This window comes from Corvus cornix, chromosome 18 (assembly GCF_000738735.6).
Source record: "Corvus cornix cornix isolate S_Up_H32 chromosome 18, ASM73873v5, whole genome shotgun sequence".
NCBI classification, from domain to species: domain Eukaryota; kingdom Metazoa; phylum Chordata; class Aves; order Passeriformes; family Corvidae; genus Corvus; species Corvus cornix.
The window spans coordinates 7,199,691-7,223,637 of record NC_046347.1 but is presented as its reverse complement, the minus strand read 5'-3'; the positions used below and the strand labels follow the sequence as shown (position 1 = coordinate 7,223,637).

Genomic DNA, 23,947 nt, shown 5'->3' with positions numbered 1-23,947 from the left:
ACATCTGTTTCCCACAGGAATTACAATTGTTCAGCTCAGATTTGGTTCTGAGCAAATTTCAAAACCTCTGTTTTTCCTTAAATGTTGTTTTCAAAATAGATATTTAGAGATGGGATCAGTGACTCTTGCCATTGTTTGAATGTCATGACTCTAAAGCACAAATATACACTATATATTGTATTTGTTATTAACTGAAAAGCTGTTAAGAGGGCTGCAAGTTATTTCTATCCTTTCAATATGCTGCCCTGATTTAAGGAAAAAAACCATGCAAGCAGCATACATCCCCAGAATTTCATCAAATCAAGAAAGCACAGTTTCTATGGCAACCTAATCTTGATCTATACGTGAGTCTTCATTATCTGGTTTCTACTGAGTCTATTATCATTACTGCTGTATAGCAAATGTTGTGATCATTCTTTTTTGTTTGGCTGCAGCTGTTTGTTAGAGACAATGTAAGTGATATTTGACAGAAGCTACTAAAAATCCATTGATCTCAGTCCTTTATTTATTTAGGAGTATAAAAACAGTGCAATATTCCTGTTTTTTTTGAAGACTGTTGAGTCTCACTATGCACTATGTTCTGTCTGACTGTTATTGAAGGAACAAGGAAAAGGATGGCAGGGAATTAAATGAGCACTTACCCGTGGCAGACACATCAGCAGGATTGCCGTCTAGAGCAGTAATTGGAGATTGCTCTCCCATCTTGACTCCAGTTTCCATCTACAAGAGGAAATGAAAAGTCATGAAATACCATTTCTAAAGCAGATCACAAGCCAAACCAGAAATAGACATTAATGAAAAAAGGGACAGGAAGGAAGACTGGGGGCAGAAAAAAACAACCCCAGGAGAAAAAGAAAGGCATGGAAGGGGTGGTGGTGAGAAGGAAGAGCATCGGAAAAAAAGAGATCAGGGCCTCATTAAAACCTTGAGTTTTGAAAATCTTAATATGTGAAGATAGCACAGTCTCTCTAGGCAACCCACTTCAATATTTATATCCCTAATAAGAAAGAAAAATGGGCAAGAATTTTAAGTACAAATATAAGAAGATTTGAGAATCACCTGTTTTGACTTTGTGTTTGAGAACATTTTCTTCTTCCTTCTTCTAAGGCAATACTTTATTTAGCTTTAAAAATATGATAAACTGAAAATGTTTTTTCAAAAATTGCAATAATAGTCTTAAAATCTTCTTTCTCACGGTCAACATTATTTCTTTACACTAATGGTGAGCTGTATGAATTAAAACAATTGCTGCTTAGTCAAAAGAAAGGGGAAAAACCCCACATCCTTCTAGGACTTTTTTTAAGCAAAAATCTCATCACAGAGCAAGTGTGAGATTGCACTGTACTCACACATATGTAGTAAACAGGGAATTTTAAACTCTGAAATATATAACTATTTATATCTAATTCCAAAACTTTAGAGAAACAATAAAGGAGAACTTGGTATCTAAGAACACAGTTAATGCTTGTTTAATTTGTTTTCTTACCCCAAGTCAACTATTTCCTCTCATCAGTGTGCTTTAATCTCCTGTTATACAACATGGGTTTTTCCAAAAGTTTTGATATTCCAAAGACAATATTGTGCAGGAAAATAGACAATAATTTTCTTACTAAAATGGAAACTCAATTACAATTAGGAAAAAAACAACCATTTGCTGAGTTTATTCTAACAGGAGTTATAAGTACACTCACAGCATCTGGAGGGAATGTTGAAAGCAACTTCCCATTAGGAGAGGGAAGAGGACCAAGTGCAGCCTGTTGTTCTCCATGTGCTACAGAAGATGTTAAGAGGCTGAAAGGACGCTGCCGATTCTCTGGATGACTGGGGATGTTTTTCTGCCTAATAAAAGCTATCTCCCAAAAATTTTCAAACCTAAAATTAAAATGTTAGAAATTTCAACATATTGTACACTTATATTATTCATAAGATTATACTTCTACAAAAATTACATGTTTCCAAACACTGTGTGTGGGTTTAATTATTTTCCTAAAAGGATGTTCTGTTATCCATCATTAATTACAAAGACAAATACTGTCTTTTTTTTTTTAAATATTAAAGTATCACAATTTTGCAGGCCTGAAAGGTGCATTTGAGTCTTTTCTATGAAATAATATTACAACTGAATATTTAAAAAAATTAGTATCCCTCGTATTTCCTCTAAGCACACAAAAACACATTTCACATTAATCTGATCATAAATATCATCTCTTAAACCATTTTGGAGGGTTGGCTGTTCGACAGTAACAGATACCTCATCTTTGTTCTGTTGATTATACTTTTTGCCTCTTCATAGGAGACTCCAATCATGGACTCTTTGTTGATGGACACCAGCTGATCCCCAGGCTTCAATCGTCCATCCTAAAATAACAAATATAAAACCAAACCCACAACTTTTAAATTAACTGCTAACACTACAGAAAGAACTGTATAGTCACAGCACTTGGACACATTCCCCTGGTTCTATTAGGACAAGAAATATTAAGAACAGCTCTGCATTCTGCCTGACAATCTTCCAGAAATAAGCAGATTAAACCATCATCCCTCACTATTAAAGCAGTCATCATAAAAACTCATCAGAGAGAACAGACCTCAGAAATTGTATAAAGAAGAACTTTGGATCCAGATAAATATTTCTGTTAAAAAAAAACCAAGGAAAGAAAAAACAGATTTTTCCAGCACCAACCCATCTGACTTTAGGAAGCTTCTTTACTAATTAATTCAGCTCTGAGCTGGATTAATTTGCATTTCAAAAGCAAATGTTCATGGCAATACATGGAACTCTGCAGACACTCACTGGCCATGCTAAACTTAATGAGAAAACCAGATTGGTCTATTAGGATTCACCAGTCAAAACCATGACAGAAATAATATTGTCAACTTTGTGGTTCTGTTGAATTACTTGCCAGCTCTCTACTAGCACAAGAACATCTCACATTTCTGTCCCAGAGACTCTTAAGACAAGATTTTAAACATGTTAGGCTAGACTTCTCAGTAAGACAGCTTTCTTTACTCACATTTTAACAGAGGCCTCAGCAATTTAACTGGAAATTCATGCAATTCACCTATGGTTATAGTTATGACATTTGTCTAATGTAATACACATCACATTACACAGAACATGTCTCTGCTTTTCAGCTCCTACGAAATCAATCTATGTGGAAAAGAAAAATATGTACAGACAATGATACACAGGAAAAAAGTAAAATACCTTCTCAAAACCAGTATAATTTTACCTACTTAACACCCACATACCATAATTTTAGCTGTGTTGTTTCAAACCCATGCCTATTACCTTTTTTTTTGGTCACACAGTGTTTTGGTTTTGGTTAAAGAAAAAAGCTGTATATCTTTTTTTTTGCTTTCATCCAGCATGTTCAAAGATATCCATTTCAATGGTGCCCTCATGTGGCAGAGGTTTAAAATATGCTTCCTGCTTCACCTTCCCAAACAGGATAATTAGGGTTGGAAAATTACCTTTATTATTGCTAATATTAGAGCCTACTGAAATTTGATGTCTTAGCCTCAGTCTATTGATTAGGTGTGATAGGCCTCAAATTCACAGTGAGAAAAATATTTTAGAACCCACAACAAAATAGGAGAAAATAAAAGAGGAATGATTACCATTAATCTACTGAAATAGGTCTTTGAGAAACATTGGATTTTTATGTTCCAGCTTGGCATTTTAGGATTTAACTTAGCCTACAAAAATTCAGTAACAAATAGTTATAAACTGTTTGGGGACAAAAATCACTGTTCATGAATTGAGATCGTCCCCTCTTGCTGGGCCAGAGGCAAAAGTTGGTTATCTACACTTCCAAATAACCATAATTACTCAGGATGCCAGAAGAGACACTTGGATAAACAGTTCTGTGTACCTGAACCAGGCAATTATATTATTTATTTACTTTTTACACTGACAAATCCCCCTGATATACATATTACATTGGTCATAAATTAAAACAGTAATCAACACCAATTCACACACTTTATCAGTCTGCACTTCCAGAATATTTTTTCTAATTTGCTTTCCAACTGCAAGGATCCATCTAAATTAAGTCTCAGGGAAATAAGATTTTTTGAATGTCCAAGAAAATAAAAAAGAGGTGCCATCTGTAGCTCTGTCCCATCCTTCCTGATTTACCTTGCGTTATGCAATCTCTTATAGAAGTTGGTTTTGTACCTTCTCATACACAAACTGAGGAATAAGATCCTCATTTACCTCAAATGAACTTCTGAATAAATTTTCATTACCATGTAACTCTGTTACATTGCAGTGAGATAATTCTGTTAAAAGAGAAGGCAAGGAGGAACACAAAACACATTTAGTATTTAAAATATGACTGTAGATGTAACATACCAAACATGTACTAAATTAAGGCAAAAATACAGGTGTCTAAAGGGGAAGGAAGGGAAAAAAGGCCTTTACCTTATGGCAATCACCCCCAGGGATAATTTCTTGAATATATACCAAAGGCCCTTCATTTCTGTTAATTCCTCCCACAATATTCAAACCTAGGCTTGTTCCTTTGCAAACAGAGATAATCTGAAATGCACTATCACTAGAGACACAAAGAGAAAGAAAAGTAGAATTACTTCACAGAAGTAGATAATATAAAGACTGAAGCAATAACTTATCTTTATCTTACTGGTTTTTGCAAATATGTATTACAGTAACAAATAGAAATAGTGGACATTTAATCTCAGTGTTCAAGTATTACACTATTTACTACAAAATCAGCAACCTCAGGCACTTCTGACAATTACAACAAGAACTGATACCTATGTTACAAGGCTAAAAACTCCTCTCTACTATATAAATCCAAGGCTTGTGGGAGTACCTGGGTACACTTAAACGAGGAACATTAATTCATTAGGAGACACTAAAAAAATCAACCTGATTAATCTACTTCTACCACATAAACAATAAATATATAGAAAAATAACTTATTAAAATGGAAAGTCTGCAATGTCAACGGTATTACAAGCTACAAGACTAAAGTTAAAAAAATAAACCCAAAGTCTAACACTTAGTGCTCAACCCAAATTTTCCTGACCAGCCAAATACAGCATTTCCTGCAGCTCACACACGAGAGGTACAGTCAGTTTTGGAAATTACTTTGGAAGCTTTGGGGATGGTGCTGGCACAGAATTATTTCTGCTGCTGGTGGTTATGTTTTCCTTCGGATGCAACTGAGGACTCTGCGACCTTGAGGATGACCCAGAAGAAAGGCTGTCTACAGATTTTGCTTCAAAAAAAGAAATAATAAAAAGAAAAAAAAAATAAAACCCATATTTGGGAAAAAGCACAAAACTTCAGCTCATGTAAGTAAGTTCAGTAGGACCACTTTCATACTAGAAAACAGACAAACTAAGCAATCAGACAACCAAAGAAAAGTCTACACAGTTAAGAACTGAGAGCTGCCCAGGGCTCCAGGAATAATTTTTTAAAACATAACAAGTGATGATTTTTTTCAAATTGGGTGCAAAATACAAAATCTCAACTAATTCCTCGATGCTATATAAAGGCATCTTAATTAGGCAGCACTTCCAGAAAGATTAGAATTCATGGTGCTCTAGATGAAATTTTTATTCATATTTTGTGGCACATTTCAGCTAGAAATACCAAAAACTTTTCACATAAATCATTAATTAAACTGAAAATAGACATCAGTATATTTAAGATTTGGGGAAACTGACACACAAATTCCTCAAGGTACACGTGTGTTTTGTCTGACTTTCAGTGACCTCCTCCAACACGCCTCCCCTCAAATTAGGAATTTTAAGTACAAGTTTCTATTCCACCCAAGGCTGATTTTGTCCCCCAGGATTGCTTCAGGCTGGAAGTGATCTCTCACCAGCTAACTGATGTGTTGGAGAAGTTCTTGCAGAGCTGGTGTCACTGTGAGAGCCATACTTATCCATCAGGTCATGAAATTCTTTCCTGTGCCAATAAAAATATTGTCTTTGTCAGGATTTGGTGTTAGTTTGAATGAACCCTGTGAAACCTGCACTGCTTGTACTGAACAGTTGCTCCTCCTCAGAGAAGGAAGCTCAACCTCAACTGAAAGAGGAAGGCCCTGTCAAATGGTCAGAAAAGGCAAAAAAAAAAAAAAATCATGTAATGCAGGATAAAGGTGGGAAAACAACAGACTGTGGATGAAATGGACTGTTGGTAAAAAAACTTTATTTTTGCCTCTCTTTACCCTGAATTGCAAAACTTTAAAAACTTGTAATACAATCAACTACAGATAACAAGACAGTGGTACTACCAAGGTCCAGAACAATTTATTTATATTGGAGGGAATCAGATTATACATCTATAGCATACTCATGTTTTTAAAGAATGCCTTTAGTTCAATTACATTGAACAAGAACCCAGAAGAAACTGACAAAGATATGGCTCCTCAAAAACAAGGGGATAGAAGAAATATTTATTAACTATTGAAAATCAAAAGCAGAAGTTCCTTGCAGACACCAATCACATTGTAACAGACTGGCAATTACGTACATCTTCTATGACAGGCATTAAAGAGAAAACAAAAACACTTGATTCATCTGATATTGAATCCAGCCTAATTTAAGAAAAAAAGTTTATAATCTGAGCTCTGATTACCTCAGTGATAACTGATTTAGAAGATATAAATAATCTAGAGTGATATAAGTCAGAAACATCACCAATTTAATATTACAGAATTAGTCAGAGAGAAAATAAATTAACTGATTGCAAGGAGAGTAATTCCCAGGTAATTCCAGTTTGCCTGCTGAAGGTTGTTCAAAACTCCTGGGTGCACTTTATTTTAAAAAAGGACAACATTTATTGTACTAATGCTGGCCCCAGGGCACACACATAAACACAGCTGAATGCAAACCAAACATACTTTAAGCCTAGAATGCAAAGTCACAAGAAATGAATTCACAGGTGGCTGGTCAGGGACTGGATGGAGTGGCAAATTCTGCCCAGGCTACTGCACTTCCCCCTTGGAGTGGTTAAAGGACTGATGGATTTTAATTATTCAAGGAGTTTACAGGAACTAGGCCAGTATGCTTTAGATAAAAGCAGATTAAGAGTGGACCTCATATATCTAGGCAGTCTGAAAAAACAAGAGATCAGAGGCTACAGAGTGATTTAAATGTATGTCAAATACAAAAAAAAATAAAGGAACAGAAAGAGGAAGCTTAACTCAGACAAAAGGCTAAAGGAATTTAGGGGAAAATCCTTTATGGGGAGATTACTCTGGAAGTGGAACATCCCAGGGATGGCAAGTAACAGCAGACACTCTCACAACGCTCATCAGAAATAGTTACGTAACAGCCGTTTTCTCCTGAGATTTAAGTCAAAAGGGGATACAGACCTGGATTCTCACATTGCCAATGATTCTCTGCCAATATTGCTTTATATGCTTAACGTCCAACAGTCAAGTTAAAGCAATATTTACCATAAATGTCCTTAAAATGAATATATTTTGGACTACCTGCTGCAGTGAACAGTTTAACCTACTTATCCAAACTATTCAAAGCTCATTAGAGATTGAAAAGCAAACTTCTAGGGGGAAAACACAACTGAATCTGCCTTTTTTCAGAAGGCAAGACCAGTTTAAATCTTATAGTTTTGTAGTAGCTCTAATGGAGTCCTCATTTGTCATTATTTTAAAATGTGAGAAGTATTTCAAAAACTATCACAGCTGATAATTTTTAATGGTATTAGCTGTAAACATAACATTACAATCCTTCTCTTTAAACTGAAGTTGGCCTGAGCTTGCTACTTGAAGTGATGCAAGTGATCTCAGAATGAACTGGTATCAAATACCATCAGAAAAATGTGACATGTGGTGCAATTCTGCAATTAAAACTAATCTGAAATAAAAATACATGCAAGCCCACCCACCCACCCAGAGAAACAGAACTGGATTTTTATTAGTTTTGAGGTTAAAACAATTTTTCCTCTTACTTTGCTTCTTCATCTCTAGCAACGAGCAGAGACATGTGATTAGAGGCTGAGGCTGTTCTCAAGATGTCAACAGCCCTAGAAGAGGGGAGAAAAAGGCCAAATAAATATACCGGGATGCTGGCAAGAAGTGGGGAGTGCTAGAAGAGCAGGAAAATGGACAAATTGCTAAGGCAGTTAATTTTCACAGCCACATACAGAGAAAAGAGCTCAGCAGCAAAACTCAAAGTGAGCACTGGGGAACAGAGCAAAAGACAGACTGTGGTGCATCTGCTGACAGCAACAAACTGGGACTAACCTCTCTTTCCCTTCCCTTCTGTCCCCATCCCCCCTTGGTCCATCCTGCTGCCTTCCTGGGCCTCCTTCAGGATCAACAGCAACACAAACGCACCAAAAGCTACTGCTCAGGTGTGCCTGGCTCAGGATTTCCCGCAACAATACATAGGGCAATTTTTCTTTGAATTTTCCATCTCCATCTCCAGCACTAAAAGCTGCACTGATCTCTCAGAGATCCAGCTACAGAAACCATCTACAGATTTTTCTTTCCCCTTCATTGTGCCATCACATGATTGCTACCATCATTTACATTCACCAGTACTGAACCAGCAGATAGTTATATTTTAACCGCTTCTGCTATTTTCACACACATTCTGTAATCTGTGTCACTAAGAAACCAGCTGATTCTGGTGTTACAGAAGCATATAAAATCCTTAACTTTTCCACAACAGTTTTTGCTGAATTAGATCTATAGGATAAAATACCTGCCAGTTGAACTCCAAGGATCTCAGGGTAGTTGTGCTCTTTCAATCAGTCATTGATAACGTCCAAAATAATCAATATATAACATTCCAAGCTCTAATAAACGTTCAGGAATCAGTACAAACATACCTTTCATTTGTTACTCCAATCAAATTTTCTCCATTGACATCTAAAATTAGGTCCCCAGTGAGCAAACGGCCTTTAAATGAAACCAAGAGTGATTGATGAATCAACAAGAAAATGGTGAACATATTGTATTAAACCAGGTATTAAACCAGGGCTTCTCCTTTCAATTTTATGTGACTTAATGCATTAAAAAACTTTATGACTCTTGGCACCTGATCCTAAATAAGACAGGTAATTGTGGTAAGACTAGAAACTAAAAATCAGTCTTATTAACAACAGAGTAGGCATTGAAAATAAGTGTTATGTAGCTATTTGTATTATTTACACACAGCATAAATTTGGGAGACAAGAATTTGTATTTCCCAGTTGTGGAATAAATTTTTATTTGAATTTTGCTCTTAACATTAATATAAGTTACCATGTGTAGATATATTAATGTTTTAGACATTAATAAAGTCAGCTAAAAGATTTGTTAGAACCAATTCTATTTTTTAACCTCCTGAAAATGTCAAGTTTAGGAACCTGAAGTTGACTCAGATTACTTTAAACAATCATATTGCACAAGACGAGATGGAATCCCATCAGAAATCTAGGATGGAAATCTGTAGCTTAATTACTGCAAACTCTGAGTGTAATTTCTTCTTTGCACACTGATCTCAACCACCAGCACACCACCATTAAAAAAAACAGTAATAAAAATTACCAGAACTAATTAGAAATACTGGTTCCATACAGGAAACCTCACTCTTACACCTTATAAATTAAAAGTGATTCAGCATCTCAACACTTACTCAGCAGCACTGAAAGACTGCCAATTGCCTTCACCAGCCATATTTAGATTTGAACACATTTTCAAGACCTGAGCACATTAAAATCTTCTTCCACAAGAGGTCCATGTTTCATTTCTCTACCTTAAAGTAAGCCAAAACTTCACGGATCCTGACTAAACCATACTATTTTAAATATCCTTACCCACAAAGTGAAATAAAGACTTCTTTTGACAGCTTTTTATATGCAGTGTGTTTGTAGGAAAAAAAGTTAAAATTTCTTACTATCTACAGCAGCAACCCCTCCAGGTAGAATTCTCTTTATGAAAATCCCATAATCTTCTGCTGTTTGTGCCCGATAACCTCCAATAATTTTAACTCCTGCACAACAAACAAAAAGACAAAAGTGAAAAATTGGTTATTCCACCTACTGTGCTAAATGTATTTGCAGCCAAATTCATAAAAGACAAATAAACTTTCCTGATGCCAGTGTGAGCTGGCAAAGCTCACCAGGTGTTTTTAGGTTTGATTTACTTTGAATAACAGAATGTGCAGTCTTAGTTACCTAATCCATTCTGGCAATCAGAGAAAGAGATGCGATGAACAGCTCGATTAATTCCATGAGGGCCCATAATGGTCCTAAGGAACAAAATAAAAGTCATTAAATTACAGAAATGTAGGTAGAGCTATGTTAGTAGAAAAGAAATTTCAGTGACTGTGTTTTCAACTCAATACAAACCCAAACCCGTTTTCTCCACTGACAACTTCAAATTGTTTGATATCTCTGAGCCACCATCTCCCCAGCCAAAAATCAATCTACTCATCACAATACCATACCAGATGGAAAGGTATAATAAATATACAGTGTTCACTTCCTTTTCCTCCAAAGCATTTCAGGCTAAACTGTGAATCCCATTTTGAATAATAAAAGGATTGTGATTACATATAAACAAAATTCTGCAAGCTGGTCCACCTTAACATTTAGGCAATAAAAACGTACCAAAGAATCAGTCTTCATCAGGTCATGAATATTTGAACAAAAGTACGGCTAAGCCAGTGCATAAATTATTTCCTAAGATATCTAAAATATAATTTTGTGGCTATTTATGAACATAATATTTTCCCAAGTCTCTTAATTTCTTCACTCAACATTGATTTCTTTCTTTGTTGTAAAAAAGACTTCTTTCCAAAATCTTTTGCCTGATCCTCTGTGTACCTTCCTGGCATAGGGCAGACAACAGGGAATACAGTATCATACAGTCATCCCAGGACACCACCCCAAGGGAAAACACCAGGATGGCACTTGGAATTGTCTAAAGGCAGAGGAATATTTTCAGGACAGTTGATCATGCTATAGAATTAAAAAAGAATACAAAGTAAAATTAGAGTTTTGAAATTTACAGTTCCATCAGACTCATGACCAGCACACTGCTCTGACAACGTAGAGTGTTAAGAATGACAATATATCCAGATTATCCTTTACCAGGTTTTATTTTCATTTAGATGAATTATGGGTTTAAAAAAATGTAAGTTGTATCATAGCTCTTTTGTCCTTTCACTGCATCATTTTTGGAGACGACTCAGCAGATCTCTTCTAGAAAAGAGCAGAAGCACCACCGAGGTTTTTCTGCTTTGACCTACATATTGTTCTACATTAGACAGAGTTGTATTTTCTAGAGGGTGCTAGTGAAATGGAACAACGAGAATTCATTAGCAGGGTGGGAAAGAAGATCAAAGTGGAGGACACAGTGACCCAAATCCTTCTACACAACCTAATCCAGCACACAGCCTGAACTCCATACCTGGAACTGGGTACATCTGCAAAAAGCCAGAGTACATCATTAAAAGGTGCTGTGCCAGAGGAAGAGAGAAATCCAGAAGGTCCATATGTTCTTAAAATTCTAGCACCAGCCAAGAGATCCAGATTCTAAAGAACATCTGCAGTTCTTTTGGTTTTGTAGAAGAAAACTGGATGAGGTTTTTTTGTATCATGGGATAAGCACTAGCTTTGAAAAGCAACGATTCCCCAAAACCTCCTATTTCCAAATAATTGCAAAATTAGCCTTTGCTTTAGGAAAGGCTGGCTACAAGAACAGACCTAGTAATTCTGATAATTCTAATAACCTTTAGAAGCAAAAAGTAAACCCACGCTTCAAGCACTGTATAATTTTTAGTATTTCTTGAAGTATTTGTTTCATAGGCTAAAAAGAAATAACAAGACCCGGTGTATTGGATCTGTATTTGACAGGACTGCACATGACCTTACCATGATATGTCAGAGCATAAGGCATCCTTTGTAAGGCTAAAAGTGAACCAAACTGCTTTTACTTAACCACAGCCTGAAAGGAAGAACAAATCCCCAAGTCTGATATTTGCTTATGACTACCCTCTGGACAACCTCCTACTCCACGACAAGAACAGAGTATTTTGCATTACTACCCAGTACTGTCACTGCAATTATCCCATGAATTTGTCTTGAGGTGGAAGGACAGCATGCTACTCATGTTTTGTCCTGACTTGTATTTATCTTTGAAATCTTAAACAAGGTACACTGATCTTTAAAATAGGCAATTATTCTAATTTTTCCTTTCTTGCCTTTTGCTACTACTGCTATTGGTCTTGCTCTGCCATCCCCTCTCAGCATTTTTCACATGGCAGTTTTTCTGTTAAAATTAAAAAGCAAGAACAAAAGTTACTCCAACCTCATACAAACCAACACAGAGGTTTACTTTGGTGAAGTCTGAAAAGATCAAATCTCAGACTTTAAGTCTGAAGTTTGGAGCTCACCAGAAACTGCAGAACCTCTTTATATACTACCATATAAAACAATCACGAAATATGATCAAATCTAAGTACAGGCCAGTTAATAGGAAAGGATCTACATTTTCAAAAGTAACAGGCACTACTTTCAAAAGAGAGATCCTAACGAATATAAAATGGATTCTGACAAAGAGGACACAGAGAATATACAACTAATAATGCACAATGGAGAGGAATAAGGTATCTCTGAAACACTGGAATTGTGATGCTGCCACCTACAATTAAAAAGAACTGACACTTTGGACAGACAACTTCTACAAGGTACTCAGGTCTCTTTATGCTCTAAAGACTAAATCCCTCCAGTACATGCAGTTAAAATTACTTTATCCCATAAAAGCAAAGACAAAGATTTTCAAATGCTCCAAATTTGTTTAGCATATCGCATCTAGCTGACTTTCAGTGTTGGGGGTCTTTTTCCCCCATATAACTTAGATCTTCAAGTCAAGCTACTTGCCATAGTTATAAAATAAACAAAGCTTTAACAATTTCACTGTAAAATGACTTGGATTCAGCACCCATCCATCCAACATCTATTTTATGTCATCATTATTTAATATTCCTGAAATGTTAGAATACTTCTCCAGAGCATTAGAACCATGCTGAACAGTATAAATAAGGAAATAGGCTCCTAAACCAGCTGGCAGTAGTAACAAAAAATAATTCAACTCCTTGTAGAAAAAGATGCAAAATTAAATAACCATGTTATTGATGACATGATGTTGCAACTCATTTTTTGAGGTCAGGCGAAAGTATTTGTAAGCAAGGTTTTAGCACACAGAGAAGATGTGCGGCAAGAGATGAAATAAACAAGCAAAACTCACCAAAACGTACACTATAACCGTCTTACACTAAAAAATACTAAACTCAATACTCCAGCTGAAGTCCTGGAATGCTAACAGGCTAAATGTGCAACATTTTGTGTAGATGCTCTAGTAAGGGCAATTAAAATGAACCTGCTTCTATTACTTTTTAGCAGCATACACAAGGAAGTTCAACAACTTTGGGTTTTATTTCTTCTAGTACTTATCAGAACATACAGCTCCAGATATTCTTCTGATCTCTATTCCTGAGAAATTATTAGTCATTCATGTGCAGAAATAAAACACTTACCTGTTTTTATCAATGGAAGAATAATACACTTTGCTCACAAAACACATTATTACTGACACAGAAAAATCTAAATGATAAACTCTGGCTGTTCATGAAAAGAAGCTGAAAATGCCCACAGCTTTTAAATTATCTGTCATGTACTTTGCCCAGTTACAGACTAGAGCAATACCCTCGGAACTGAATGGTTCAGCATACCAGTATAAGAGAGAGAGACCATCAAAACGCTCTGGTTCATCTTCAGCCCCTGGAGAAAGCAAGGACATCCTTCAGCACGCCAGGAAAAACAAGGACAATGCAACCAAAACACACTGGAGGTTTCCAGTTCAGCCGGATAAAGGTTATGAGCAGGATGATTTCTGCTACCAGCTAAAAAACCCAAACACAGCTCCAGCTGAGCGTCTCTGCCTACTTAATCTTCTCTGAAAGCCTCTGCGTCACATGCACTAATTCACCTAGGGAGGTAATGCTTACTTTTTCTCTCTTTGAAATGGCCATTTAGAGCAACTTTTAAGACTGATAAATGCAAAGGAGAAAATTTACTACACTGTGATTAAGCAGTCTAGATCCCAGCAGCCAAAGGCAAGTGAGATGATTAAAAGAAACTGATTTCCTCCTGCTCTTCCAAAAATTTATTTACATGCTCCCTGCAAACAAGGTCAAAAGCAGTAATTCATGACCTTTCTAAAGCAATCTTCCTAGCAGACTGGATTATGCACAGCCACACAAAAGGGAAAGCCAACAAAGCAGACTGAAAGTATTAATGAAATGAATGCCATTATGCTATTACTTTTCATTCTCAATCATGGTATTGGCCTGTGCCATGATCTAACTTGGTTTGTAGACTTTCGAAATACAGCAGCCAAAAGTCAACAGAGAACTTGGGTTATATATTTTCCCTAGAAATGGAAGCTGATGTGCTTTTCTGTGAAAGGGAATGAAACTGCCAAATTTATGTCATTACACTGAGAATAAGACAGAGTCAAATGTATCACCCCTGTTCCCAGAGGGCAGACCTTGCTGACAGGAGGCTTGGTCTTGCAGAGAGATGCACATTTTCAGAAATTCTGAGCACCTGACACCATTTTGGTTAATGACCATTTTCTTCCAGGCTTGCCTCAGAAGAAGCACCCCTACTACTCCCCCTCTCTCTAAAAGATGGTAAGACTGCAGCTTGAAATTAAACTCAACTACCCTGCATTCACTAAGGGCTTTAAGTAGACAGGTGAATCCTCTCTAGCCAAGAGCAACCCTGGGATCAGACGGCATCTGTCAGGTCTGGAGCCATGCAGCAGGAGGGCTCTGCTATGCCAGGAATGCAAATGCTTATCTCAGGCACCTTTTTTTTTTTTTTAAAGCTGCAGTGACTGTGGTTTCATTAGCAGATAATCCTTCTGGGGAAAGGATCCCTTTGCCGAGAGACAACGTGCTGAACAGTGTTCAAATAGAGAGAGGTCAGTCCTGAGAGCCTGCACACACAGAAGGGGCAGAGTGACACCACAGATTAAGGAGCAGATCAGAGATGGAAATGGGAACATAAAGCAGCCTTCCCAGTTGCCAAAATGTGAAAAGCCCCACTGGAACAGTGATCACATCCATACAGAGATGAAAATTTGCCCCTTCGTAGCCTTTTCTCAATCAGTTCACTCTGCTGGTGCTACTGGAACTACACAAAAGCCATTGGTATTTTAAGCCTCATATCAATTAGATTGGCTCTAGGCAAGGTTACAGAAGATAAAATACCAACAGTTCTTCTCCAACAAAACTACCTCTTATCTTAACAACAGTGGAGTTCAATTTGTGGTATCAATATCAGGAGCATTTGTCACAATACATCACTCAGACCAACCAATGTCACATTTTCTGCTACAGAAACCCCTCAATTAACACATGGCTCAAGGCTCTGCATTTTCCTTGTTAAAAAGCAGAAAGTTATTTTTATTAAACCAGACACGACAAACTTCTGAACAATTTAAGCAGATATAAAGTAGTATTAAACTTATTGCTCCCATTTTATTACAGTTATTACCAGTAATACATCACTTGCTCCTCCATCCCTTCTTCAAAGTAAACTGTGCTTTGTTCAGCTTCCTGAACTCACCCCCGAGGCTTCTATCCCTCTTTACCTTCAAATTCTGTTGCTGTGCTGCTTTTAATGAACAACAGCATCATTTCTTCTCTTGCAATTCCTTTGCCTTTCAAGAACATGCTCAGAAGAACACAAGTTACTTTTTACTTACAGAAAGATCTAGGAAAATTGTAACTCAAAACTCCATGAAATTTAGTATAAATGAGTAAAACTAAATTTTCAAGAGTTACCATTTGTTATTAAGTACGATTCCTTTCCAAACAGCTGGAAAACTACTCCATTCTGGCAACATTTGTAATTACAACCTGCCTTTCCCATGGGACGTTTTGCAATGCTTTAGCAACTGAGATGGATTACAGGGTAATTTAGCAGATGACAAAAAGATCTGCAAAATCTTTGGAAGTTTGATTCACAGGATCTTTTTTGTTATAAATAAACCAAAGGCCTTTTACAAAAATCCTATACAAATCCATTATGCAACTGTAGCCTTTCAGGTTCACTAACCCTAAATTCAGATTTTAAGGACTACAGGCAAAGGAATGCTGTATCAAATATCATGGATGAGCACTCAATATGATCCATCCAAACCCACTCACTATTCAAAATACATTTTGCTGATTAGGTTATAAAGATTAAAAGAAAACATATGTCATTATATGGCAATTGTTAAGCCTGAAAAAAGCTTGGGCAACATTGTAATAGTGGAGAAGCAGGAATGGTTTGAGGCTAACCCCTGTGCAGAAAAGGAAAGTATGATTCAAAGTTTAGGTAAACCTCAGTTAAAATATAACCAAGTCCATTCTTGGAAGCATCGAGACCATCTCCCATAAAAAATAAAAGTACAGAAAATTACAGTCTGCCCTCAGCGTGTAGCTGAAGTGCAGTTATAGGTGCCTTTCCTGTTCATCTCTTATGTGAAAAACTGCCTTTGGAATACAGTGAGCTAGGAACTACTCATGTAAACTACTCATCTTTCACATGACTCTAGCAAGCCACAGCTGTCTTAAAGATGTATCTTTGTGATCCCGTACCCCGAATTTCCATCAGCCAAGCAGAGTGTTGCCTTCTTCAGGTCCCAGAAAAGCAAGTTAGTTTTTTTTAATGTTATGTGGTTTTGTTTTTCAAAATAATCAAGTTATTTATGAGGTGGCATAATTTTAAATCTATGCTAAATTGTTTTACAATTTTTCTGAATACTCTTTGCTGGATTCTATTGCACAAGTACAACAAACATGATCAGTCCAGCAAGAGGTTTTAATTCTGGTTTTGATGACAACATTGGCGTGGTTATTTGGCAGTTTGGGAACGGTCTGGAGTCACAGTTTTCAATCATGACTGAATCCATTTGATTTGACATTCAGAATCTGATCCAACTCTTAAGTGGATAACATTACGTTTTATAGAATCAATACAATTATTATTTTATATCCCATGACATTGGTAAAAATATGATGGTTCCTAAGCACTACATATTAAATATTAAAGGTATAGAGACAGAGTATTCTGAAAAATTAACGCACTGTGACACAAAACCTCCATACCATATCTTGTGCTACTGCAGGTACCGCAGATGTACAAGGAAGTGATCTACTATATACAAGTATGTTTTCATACTTCAGAAGCATTAAATTAAGAAATCTCTATGCAGGGTTTTATCTCTACAAAACTAGTCCCAACCAAGTGCTGATTAACTTAATGAAAAGCTTAAGGGACATTTCCTCCCTTAATGTGTAAATTCACTGGTGTTGGTGTCAGCTCTTCTACAATGTTACTGCAGACTGCTTTAATATGAAAGTTATTTTTCTTTAAGACTTCGTCAAAGCAAGATCCTACCAATGAAACTGCAAGAATTTTCACATTATAATCCAGTAATTGTATTTCTGCATCTAGGCAAAAAAGAGTACTTACTCCTTCTCTGTATTTGTGAGGGGATCTGTACTGGACATCTTCTTAGAAGCTTATTTAAATAAAAGTTCAAAATGAAGAGTTCTGACACATGAAGAACAGGCTCCTACCCAGGATCAAAACTGCAGAAAACAAAAAAGGAGAAACAACTTTCTGAAATTTACATGGCCATTTTAATTTTCAGACACTGAAAACAATCTTATTACTGACTAGTTGAAATCAAACCGGAAAAAGACAACTGCCATTACAAAATGGATACAATTCATTGGTGAAAACAGTTAACGACTTGGACTTTGCTGCAGGTAGTATCAAAACATTTCACATCCTAATTTCCTCTTAATTTATAAGGCAGAAATTAGGGTAAACCTGAATCCCTTGTGATTAAAATCTTGTAAAAAAGGAAAGAACCGATTACAATTCTAAGATGAAGTAATGTAACTGCTGAAGGCAAAGACAATCTCTTTTTTTTTTTTCCACTGAAAGTTACTTGGAAAGGGAATGTTACTTGCAACATGATAAGGTGTTCTGTGTGTCTTGTTTTCTCATGTTTTTTTAACTTACTATCTGGTATTTACTGTCTCTGAACTTCTCACATGAAGTATGTGGAACAGGCCAAAACACACAAAATGGGCTTACACACCACTAATGTAGCAAAACCCCCAGAAATTCACGTTGTATTTTTATTAGTACATACAACAGGTTGACAAGAAATACAACCCTGGATGTACTGAACTACAATCATTCAAAAACTGCAACAAAAGCATTAATGGAAAAAATACCTGTTTGTATCAGTAGCAGCAAATCCTCCTGACCTTGTGAGGTACACTGCTGAACCCTTACATGCCACAACCCAGAACAGGAATGATTTCCAAGACAAGAGGGACAAGGAACTCTCCCAACACACAGGCAAAGATAGCACAGGTCCTCCTGGCACCAGTGTCACACCACAAACCGTGGCCAAGATACAGCAGAATGCCCAGGTGGTCAGCCTCCACAAAACCACACTAATTCCTGCATGTCCGTATTATCTTGTGTGAAAAAGATGTTAAATGCACTTTGGAATACCACAAATGCTCCTGCAGCAAACGTTTTCAGGTTTTGCTCGCTAAAGGATCAAAAAACCAGGCATCTAAACACAGTGGAAATACCACAGCATGGCTACACTGCAACCTTTACCATTTTCTTATTCAACATGGAAAATGAAGCAGTAGCAGGAGCTGCCAGTCCTTGTATGATTCACGTTACTGGAACAACCACAGGAGAAGAGAAGCACAGCTCTAAAGCAGTAAATTCAAGTATTGCTACAGCAAAGTTTGTTACAGTGCATGGCACCAGCCATATGAAAAACTATTGTTCGTGAACTTGCCTGACTTTGCCCATCCTGAGGTTGCTGCTGTTTACAAGCAGCGCTCGCTCCCTTCGCAGCGTGTCAATAGCTGTGCCTGGACAACAAATCCCTACAAATGAATTAACGTGAAACAAAGCACCAGTGGGGAAAAGGAACAAACAAACAACCGGTGTCAAGCGTGCACAAAAGGGCAAAAACTGCACGGCCCCGGAGTGACCACTCGGAGCGGCCCCGCGCTCAGCGCCCGTCCTGGGGCCGGCAGCACAGAACCTGAGGGATAACCAGGTACCTGCGGGACCAAGGTCATCCCTCAGTACCCTCGTACCACGTACGTTCAGTGCGGTGTCCCTGCGGGACAACCACCCCTCCGGTGACCCCGCTTCTTGCCGGCCTTTCAGTGCCGCTGCCGTCCAGCACAGCCCGCTCAGTGCAGTACCGGGGGCGCGAACCCCGCCGGCCGGGGGGCTGTTCCAGTTACCTCGTACACAACCTGCGCCCGGGCCGTCCCGCCGGCGAGCGAGGAGAGAGCACCCACAGGCGGCTCCGGCGGAACCCCCGCGCTCAGCGCGCTCTGAGGGGCCGCGGCGGGCGGGGATACGATGGCGGCTCGACCCGCCCTCTCCCGCTACCTTCCCGCCTCCACTCCCGCCCTGTTCCCACCTCTGTCCCGCCCCATTCCCCGCCCCGTTCCTTGGCCACCTGTCCCGAGAGCCCCCGCGCTGCGGCCATGGCGTTGTGCGCCCGGAGTTGGGCGGGGTGCGGCCGGGGACTGCGGCTCGGGGCCTTGCCCCGGCCCGGGCTCTGCGGGACCCGCGGCGTGCGCAGCTCCAACCCTTTCACCCGGCAGCAGGAGGAGGAGTGGCGGCGCCGGAACCGCTCAGCCCTGGGCTACATCGCGGCGGCGGCCGTGGGCATGGTGGGGTTGTCGTACGCGGCCGTGCCGCTCTACCGCCTCTACTGCCAGGTACGGGGGGCCCGCGGCCGGCGCCGGTTCCGCGGGCGCGGGGCCCTCACTGCGCTTCCCTGACAGGCCACGGGGCTCGGCGGGACGGCGGGCGCGGGGCGCGGCGCGGAGCGGATCGAGCGCATGGAGCCCGTGCGAGACCGGGTCATCAGGGTCACGTTCAACGCTGACACGCACGCCAGCATGCAGTGGAACTTCAAACCGCAGCAGAGCGAGATCTACGTGAGTCACCGCCTTCCCCCCGCGCAGAGCCGCGCTCAAGGTTGGAAGAGGCCTTTAAGATCATTCAGGGCACCCGGCACTGTAACCCCTAAACCACATCACCCAGCGCCAGGTCCAGACGCCTCTTGAACACCTCCAGGGATGGTGACTCCACCACCTCCCATGGCAGCTCCTTCCAATGCCTGACCACACCAACAGTGAAAAATTTTTCTAATATCTAATCTGAGTCTCCCCTATCTCATCTCAAGGCCATTTCCTCTGGTCCTCTCAGTGCAGGCATGGCAGAAAAGCCCCATCCCCACCTCACTACACGCTCCTGTCAGTAGTTCTAGAGAGCAGTCATGTTCCCCTTGTGCCTCCTTTTCTTGAGACTGAACAACCCCAGCTCCCTCAGCTGTTCTTTGCAAGACATGTTTTCTAGACCTTTCACGAGCTTTGTTGCCCTTTGCTGGCCATGCTCCAGCACCTCAATGTCCTTTTTACAGGACATTGTTTGTAGTTGCCCCTCTGCCACCCCATGAAGCTATCAAAAAAGCTACTGAAACTATATTTACATATACATTTCCTGGTATATACACCACATGTACATGGTATATACACTGCAAAATTATATATATATACACTTAAAAATATATAGTATAACAGTATATCTAAACCTGTAGTGTTTCTCCTCTTGCCCCAATCCTTATAGAAACGGTATTGTTAATTTAAAAAATCACAAATATTTTAACTTTTCTGTTTCAAATTAGTTCTCAAAATAAGGAGTCATGCTTCTTAATAGATTCTGAGTCCAGTACTGAAAGAATAACCTCAGAAATTAAATGCACACCATATATAAATCTGCTTATTAAAAAAGCTCTGTGTGCTGCTGAACTGCTGAGAATAATAGAAGACTCAGGCAAAATGGGTAAGATTAAAAATACATAGAACAGTATTGAAGCTTTTAATTTTGAATGAGTGAATTGCATGTAATCAAAAATATTTGTGAAATAACCAATTCGAAACAGCAAAAGAGAAAATGAATTCTAGATAAAGTCTAAAGAACTTGGTTTAAGGGGTGGAGGGCTGCAGTGGATTTAAAAAAAAAATTAAAATCACTGTACAATTATGTTACACAGGTGGTACCAGGAGAGACTGCACTGGCATTTTATAAAGCAAAAAACCCTACTGACAAACCAGTAATTGGAATCTCCACCTACAACGTTGTTCCCTTTGAAGCAGGACAGTATTTCAATAAAATACAAGTAAGTGTGAACAAACCAAAGATTGCATTTTCCTATACACAAACGAAAACAGTTACCTATAAATTAACTCTTCTGTTTTAATCCTGGACACCATTCTTCATATGCCAACATTTTAAGAAAATACCTTGATTTTTTTCAAATGATAAAGTGCATCAATTCATTCTTAGCTTTAGTCTTACACCAAGCTGCTCATCCATCAGAGTGGCTCCAAAATCTGTTATTTAGTACCACTGTGAGGGCAGGAACAATGTGAGCTGGCCTGGCCCCTTGACACCTTTACGCAGTTCATTAAGCTGATTTATTTTTTTCCTGTATCACCATTGTAACAGAATTGCTGTCTTGTCGCTCATCATATTGATCCTTCCCAGGATTTTAGGGGTGTCCAGGGACTGAGAGTTTATTTTTAACCATGAAGATTTCTCTCATGTTGGCAGAGATATAATTTATCATCACTATTGTTGTCTAATTGTGGATTCCCTCCCCCCCCCAGTGTTTTTGTTTTGAAGAACAGAGGCTAAATCCTCAGGAGGAAGTGGACATGCCTGTCTTTTTCTACATTGACCCAGAGTTTGCAGAGGACCCTAAAATGGCTAAAGTTGATTTGATCACCCTCTCTTACACCTTCTTTGAAGCAAAGGAAGGACAGAAGTTGCCACTTCCTGGGTATCAGTAATGGGCCTTCTCTACGAAATGTGACTTCTGCTACATCTGAGTGCAAGTTTTGAGGCCATTTTTCCTCGGAAGAAAAAACTCAGGACTACTGTGCAGTATGAAATTATATTATTAAACCACCATGGGCACATGCTGTTATGAAAGCATATGTATATATACATTTTTTTGAAACCAACTTAATGTATCCCTATTTTTTAGGGATAGTATTTCTTCATCAGACAGTGGAAGGGAACACACTGTTCCTGAAACAGAGAGGGTTTTCTCAGGCCATCTCTTTGTAAGATGTTATCTGAATACTGCAAGGCAAATTTTTAAACCAATGTGTAAATTAAGATTTTCATTTAAATACAGAGGAAAAAAATCAGTTGATTAAGCATCTAAAATTCCATTGCTGGCTCCAGAAAATAACTTGCATGTTAAGTTACTTTGGATAAAGGTAAACCCAGATAATAAATTAAGGTAATTCCATAACTAAACAAAGTTAGACTGTATTTCTGTGTAAGCCTCCCTGGCACAGGAGGATATTATGATTCAGAAGGTGATGCACCCTCTCATGTTATTACTGAATCAGTAGTTAATTTGGTAAGAGCAGACTGCTCTAAACTGTCATCATGAGAACAGTAATTTAAGTGTAAGCACATCAGATCTGTGGGATGGTTTCCATTTGGAAACACCATCTTATTTCCTTGTTGTGTCCCACTCATTTGAAGTATCTGTGCTGCTAATGAGTGCTCTTTGCCTCTGCAGAGGGCTGTACTCCGGGCACCTCCACAAGACACAAGCTGGGCTTGTGTCTGACATGCTTTGAGGGGATGGCAGTGCATAAACAGCTGCTGTGGACTGCAGCTAAATGAACAACATAGGCGTCTCCTCAAAAACCAAAATCAGCCTTTTCAGAGGCTGAGTTGGCCAAAGCCTGCCCAGCAGTGCAGCAGCTCTTCAGGTGGACTCTGTTTACCATCAGAACACGTAAGCCTCTATTTATGTAACTTTTGGTCATTATCTGTGGGGTAGGTCTAATAACACTTTATCACTGCCTTGCAAACCAGGAGCGAGTTGCAGAGCAAGTTCAAGTAACCTGCTCATTTTCAGACAGAAATTAATCTCAGCCAGTATCTCTTCTGCTGGGCCAGGTCTTTGTACCCCTTCCAGCAGAGAAGATCTAATAAAGTAAGGCTAGTGTTGGTTAGCTTGGACTCTGAAAAGGCAATGAGTATTTCAGAAATAACTTCCAGTTACTTCAGTCTCAATTATATTCGCATACAGTAGTTTAAAAAATGCTTTTTTGAAAAGAAATGGATGCTACCTTTACAATGCATTATTGTACCAGTTACTTATGTTGGTTGAACAGATTCTGGATGACATACAGGTCTTTACTGTATATTAAAGATTGAAAACTTGTTGTCATTTCGTCTCTCTAATGCATTTTATCCAGCAGAACAAGTGAAGCCCACACAGATGAAATACATCTGTATGAAGATTGTTACACTGGGGAAACTGCAACACGTGTATCAAACAACGAGGCCCGCAGAAAAGAATATGTATGGACCAATTCTTGATGGATGTTTCAGAGATGTTTATTTCTCCAGCCACATGGCTGAGGATCTGCCGCGGAACTCTCACAGTCACAGGACCCGAGGGTCCTTGCCCACACGGGAACACAAAACAACCAGTGGGGAACAAGGCTGACCAGGGGCAGGGCCCCAACAGAAGATAGCAGCAAGCTTTATAATTCCAGTATGCTTCAGGAAAAAAAAAGGAGTATCAAGACTAATATTTGACTCCAGACTAGGGGAAAAAAAAAACTTCTTACCTCAGTTGCCTTTAGTCCACTGTCCTTCTAAAAGCTGAACTGATTATGGGAGTTCTCCACCCATTGCTTTATTCTGGCCACATTCTTCAGAAGAAAAGGAGTATCCCCCTGGCAAGTGGCAATTCCATAAAAATGTGGTTTCTCCCCCCGAGTTTTGAACGCCCAA

General features: G+C 38.9%; 2 protein-coding genes across 8 annotated transcripts in view; one reads left to right on the top strand and one right to left on the bottom strand.

Annotated features, from left to right (window-relative positions):
- STXBP4 (syntaxin binding protein 4) overlaps positions 1 to 19,439 on the bottom strand; it is an 80,857-nt gene extending 61,418 nt beyond the window's left edge. For 2 of the 7 annotated variants that reach the window (XR_005603318.1, XM_019290756.3), the window contains exons 1-11: positions 13,723 to 13,953; positions 10,163 to 10,236; positions 9,883 to 9,978; positions 8,834 to 8,903; positions 7,949 to 8,023; positions 5,856 to 5,941; positions 5,117 to 5,246; positions 4,427 to 4,559; positions 2,252 to 2,358; positions 1,692 to 1,872; positions 642 to 720 (exon numbers count right to left, since the gene is read on the bottom strand). Coding sequence is in view for 6 of the 7 variants with exons in the window: in XM_019290756.3 (XP_019146301.1) it covers positions 642 to 720; positions 1,692 to 1,872; positions 2,252 to 2,358; positions 4,427 to 4,559; positions 5,117 to 5,246; positions 5,856 to 5,941; positions 7,949 to 8,023; positions 8,834 to 8,903; positions 9,883 to 9,978; positions 10,163 to 10,236; positions 13,723 to 13,790 (1,099 nt within the window). In the remaining variant the exon portion in view is untranslated. Of the gene's footprint in view, positions 1 to 641; positions 721 to 1,691; positions 1,873 to 2,251; positions 2,359 to 4,426; positions 4,560 to 5,116; positions 5,247 to 5,855; positions 5,942 to 7,948; positions 8,024 to 8,833; positions 8,904 to 9,882; positions 9,979 to 10,162; positions 10,237 to 13,722; positions 13,956 to 17,521; positions 17,641 to 18,297; positions 18,514 to 19,198; positions 19,321 to 19,344 lie in introns of those variants that run through there. The other 5 variants (XM_039562154.1, XM_019290753.3, XM_019290754.3 and 2 more) reach the window with 5 other exon arrangements.
- An 11-nt stretch (positions 19,440 to 19,450) lies between these two features.
- LOC104694356 (cytochrome c oxidase assembly protein COX11, mitochondrial) lies at positions 19,451 to 23,375 on the top strand. Its single transcript, XM_039562157.1, is given in 5 exon segments — positions 19,451 to 19,556; positions 19,559 to 19,830; positions 19,897 to 20,052; positions 21,171 to 21,296; positions 21,787 to 23,375. Coding segments are annotated over 5 exon segments (828 nt in total). The 5' UTR covers positions 19,451 to 19,465; the 3' UTR covers positions 21,970 to 23,375.
- The last annotated feature ends 572 nt before the right edge of the window (positions 23,376 to 23,947 follow it).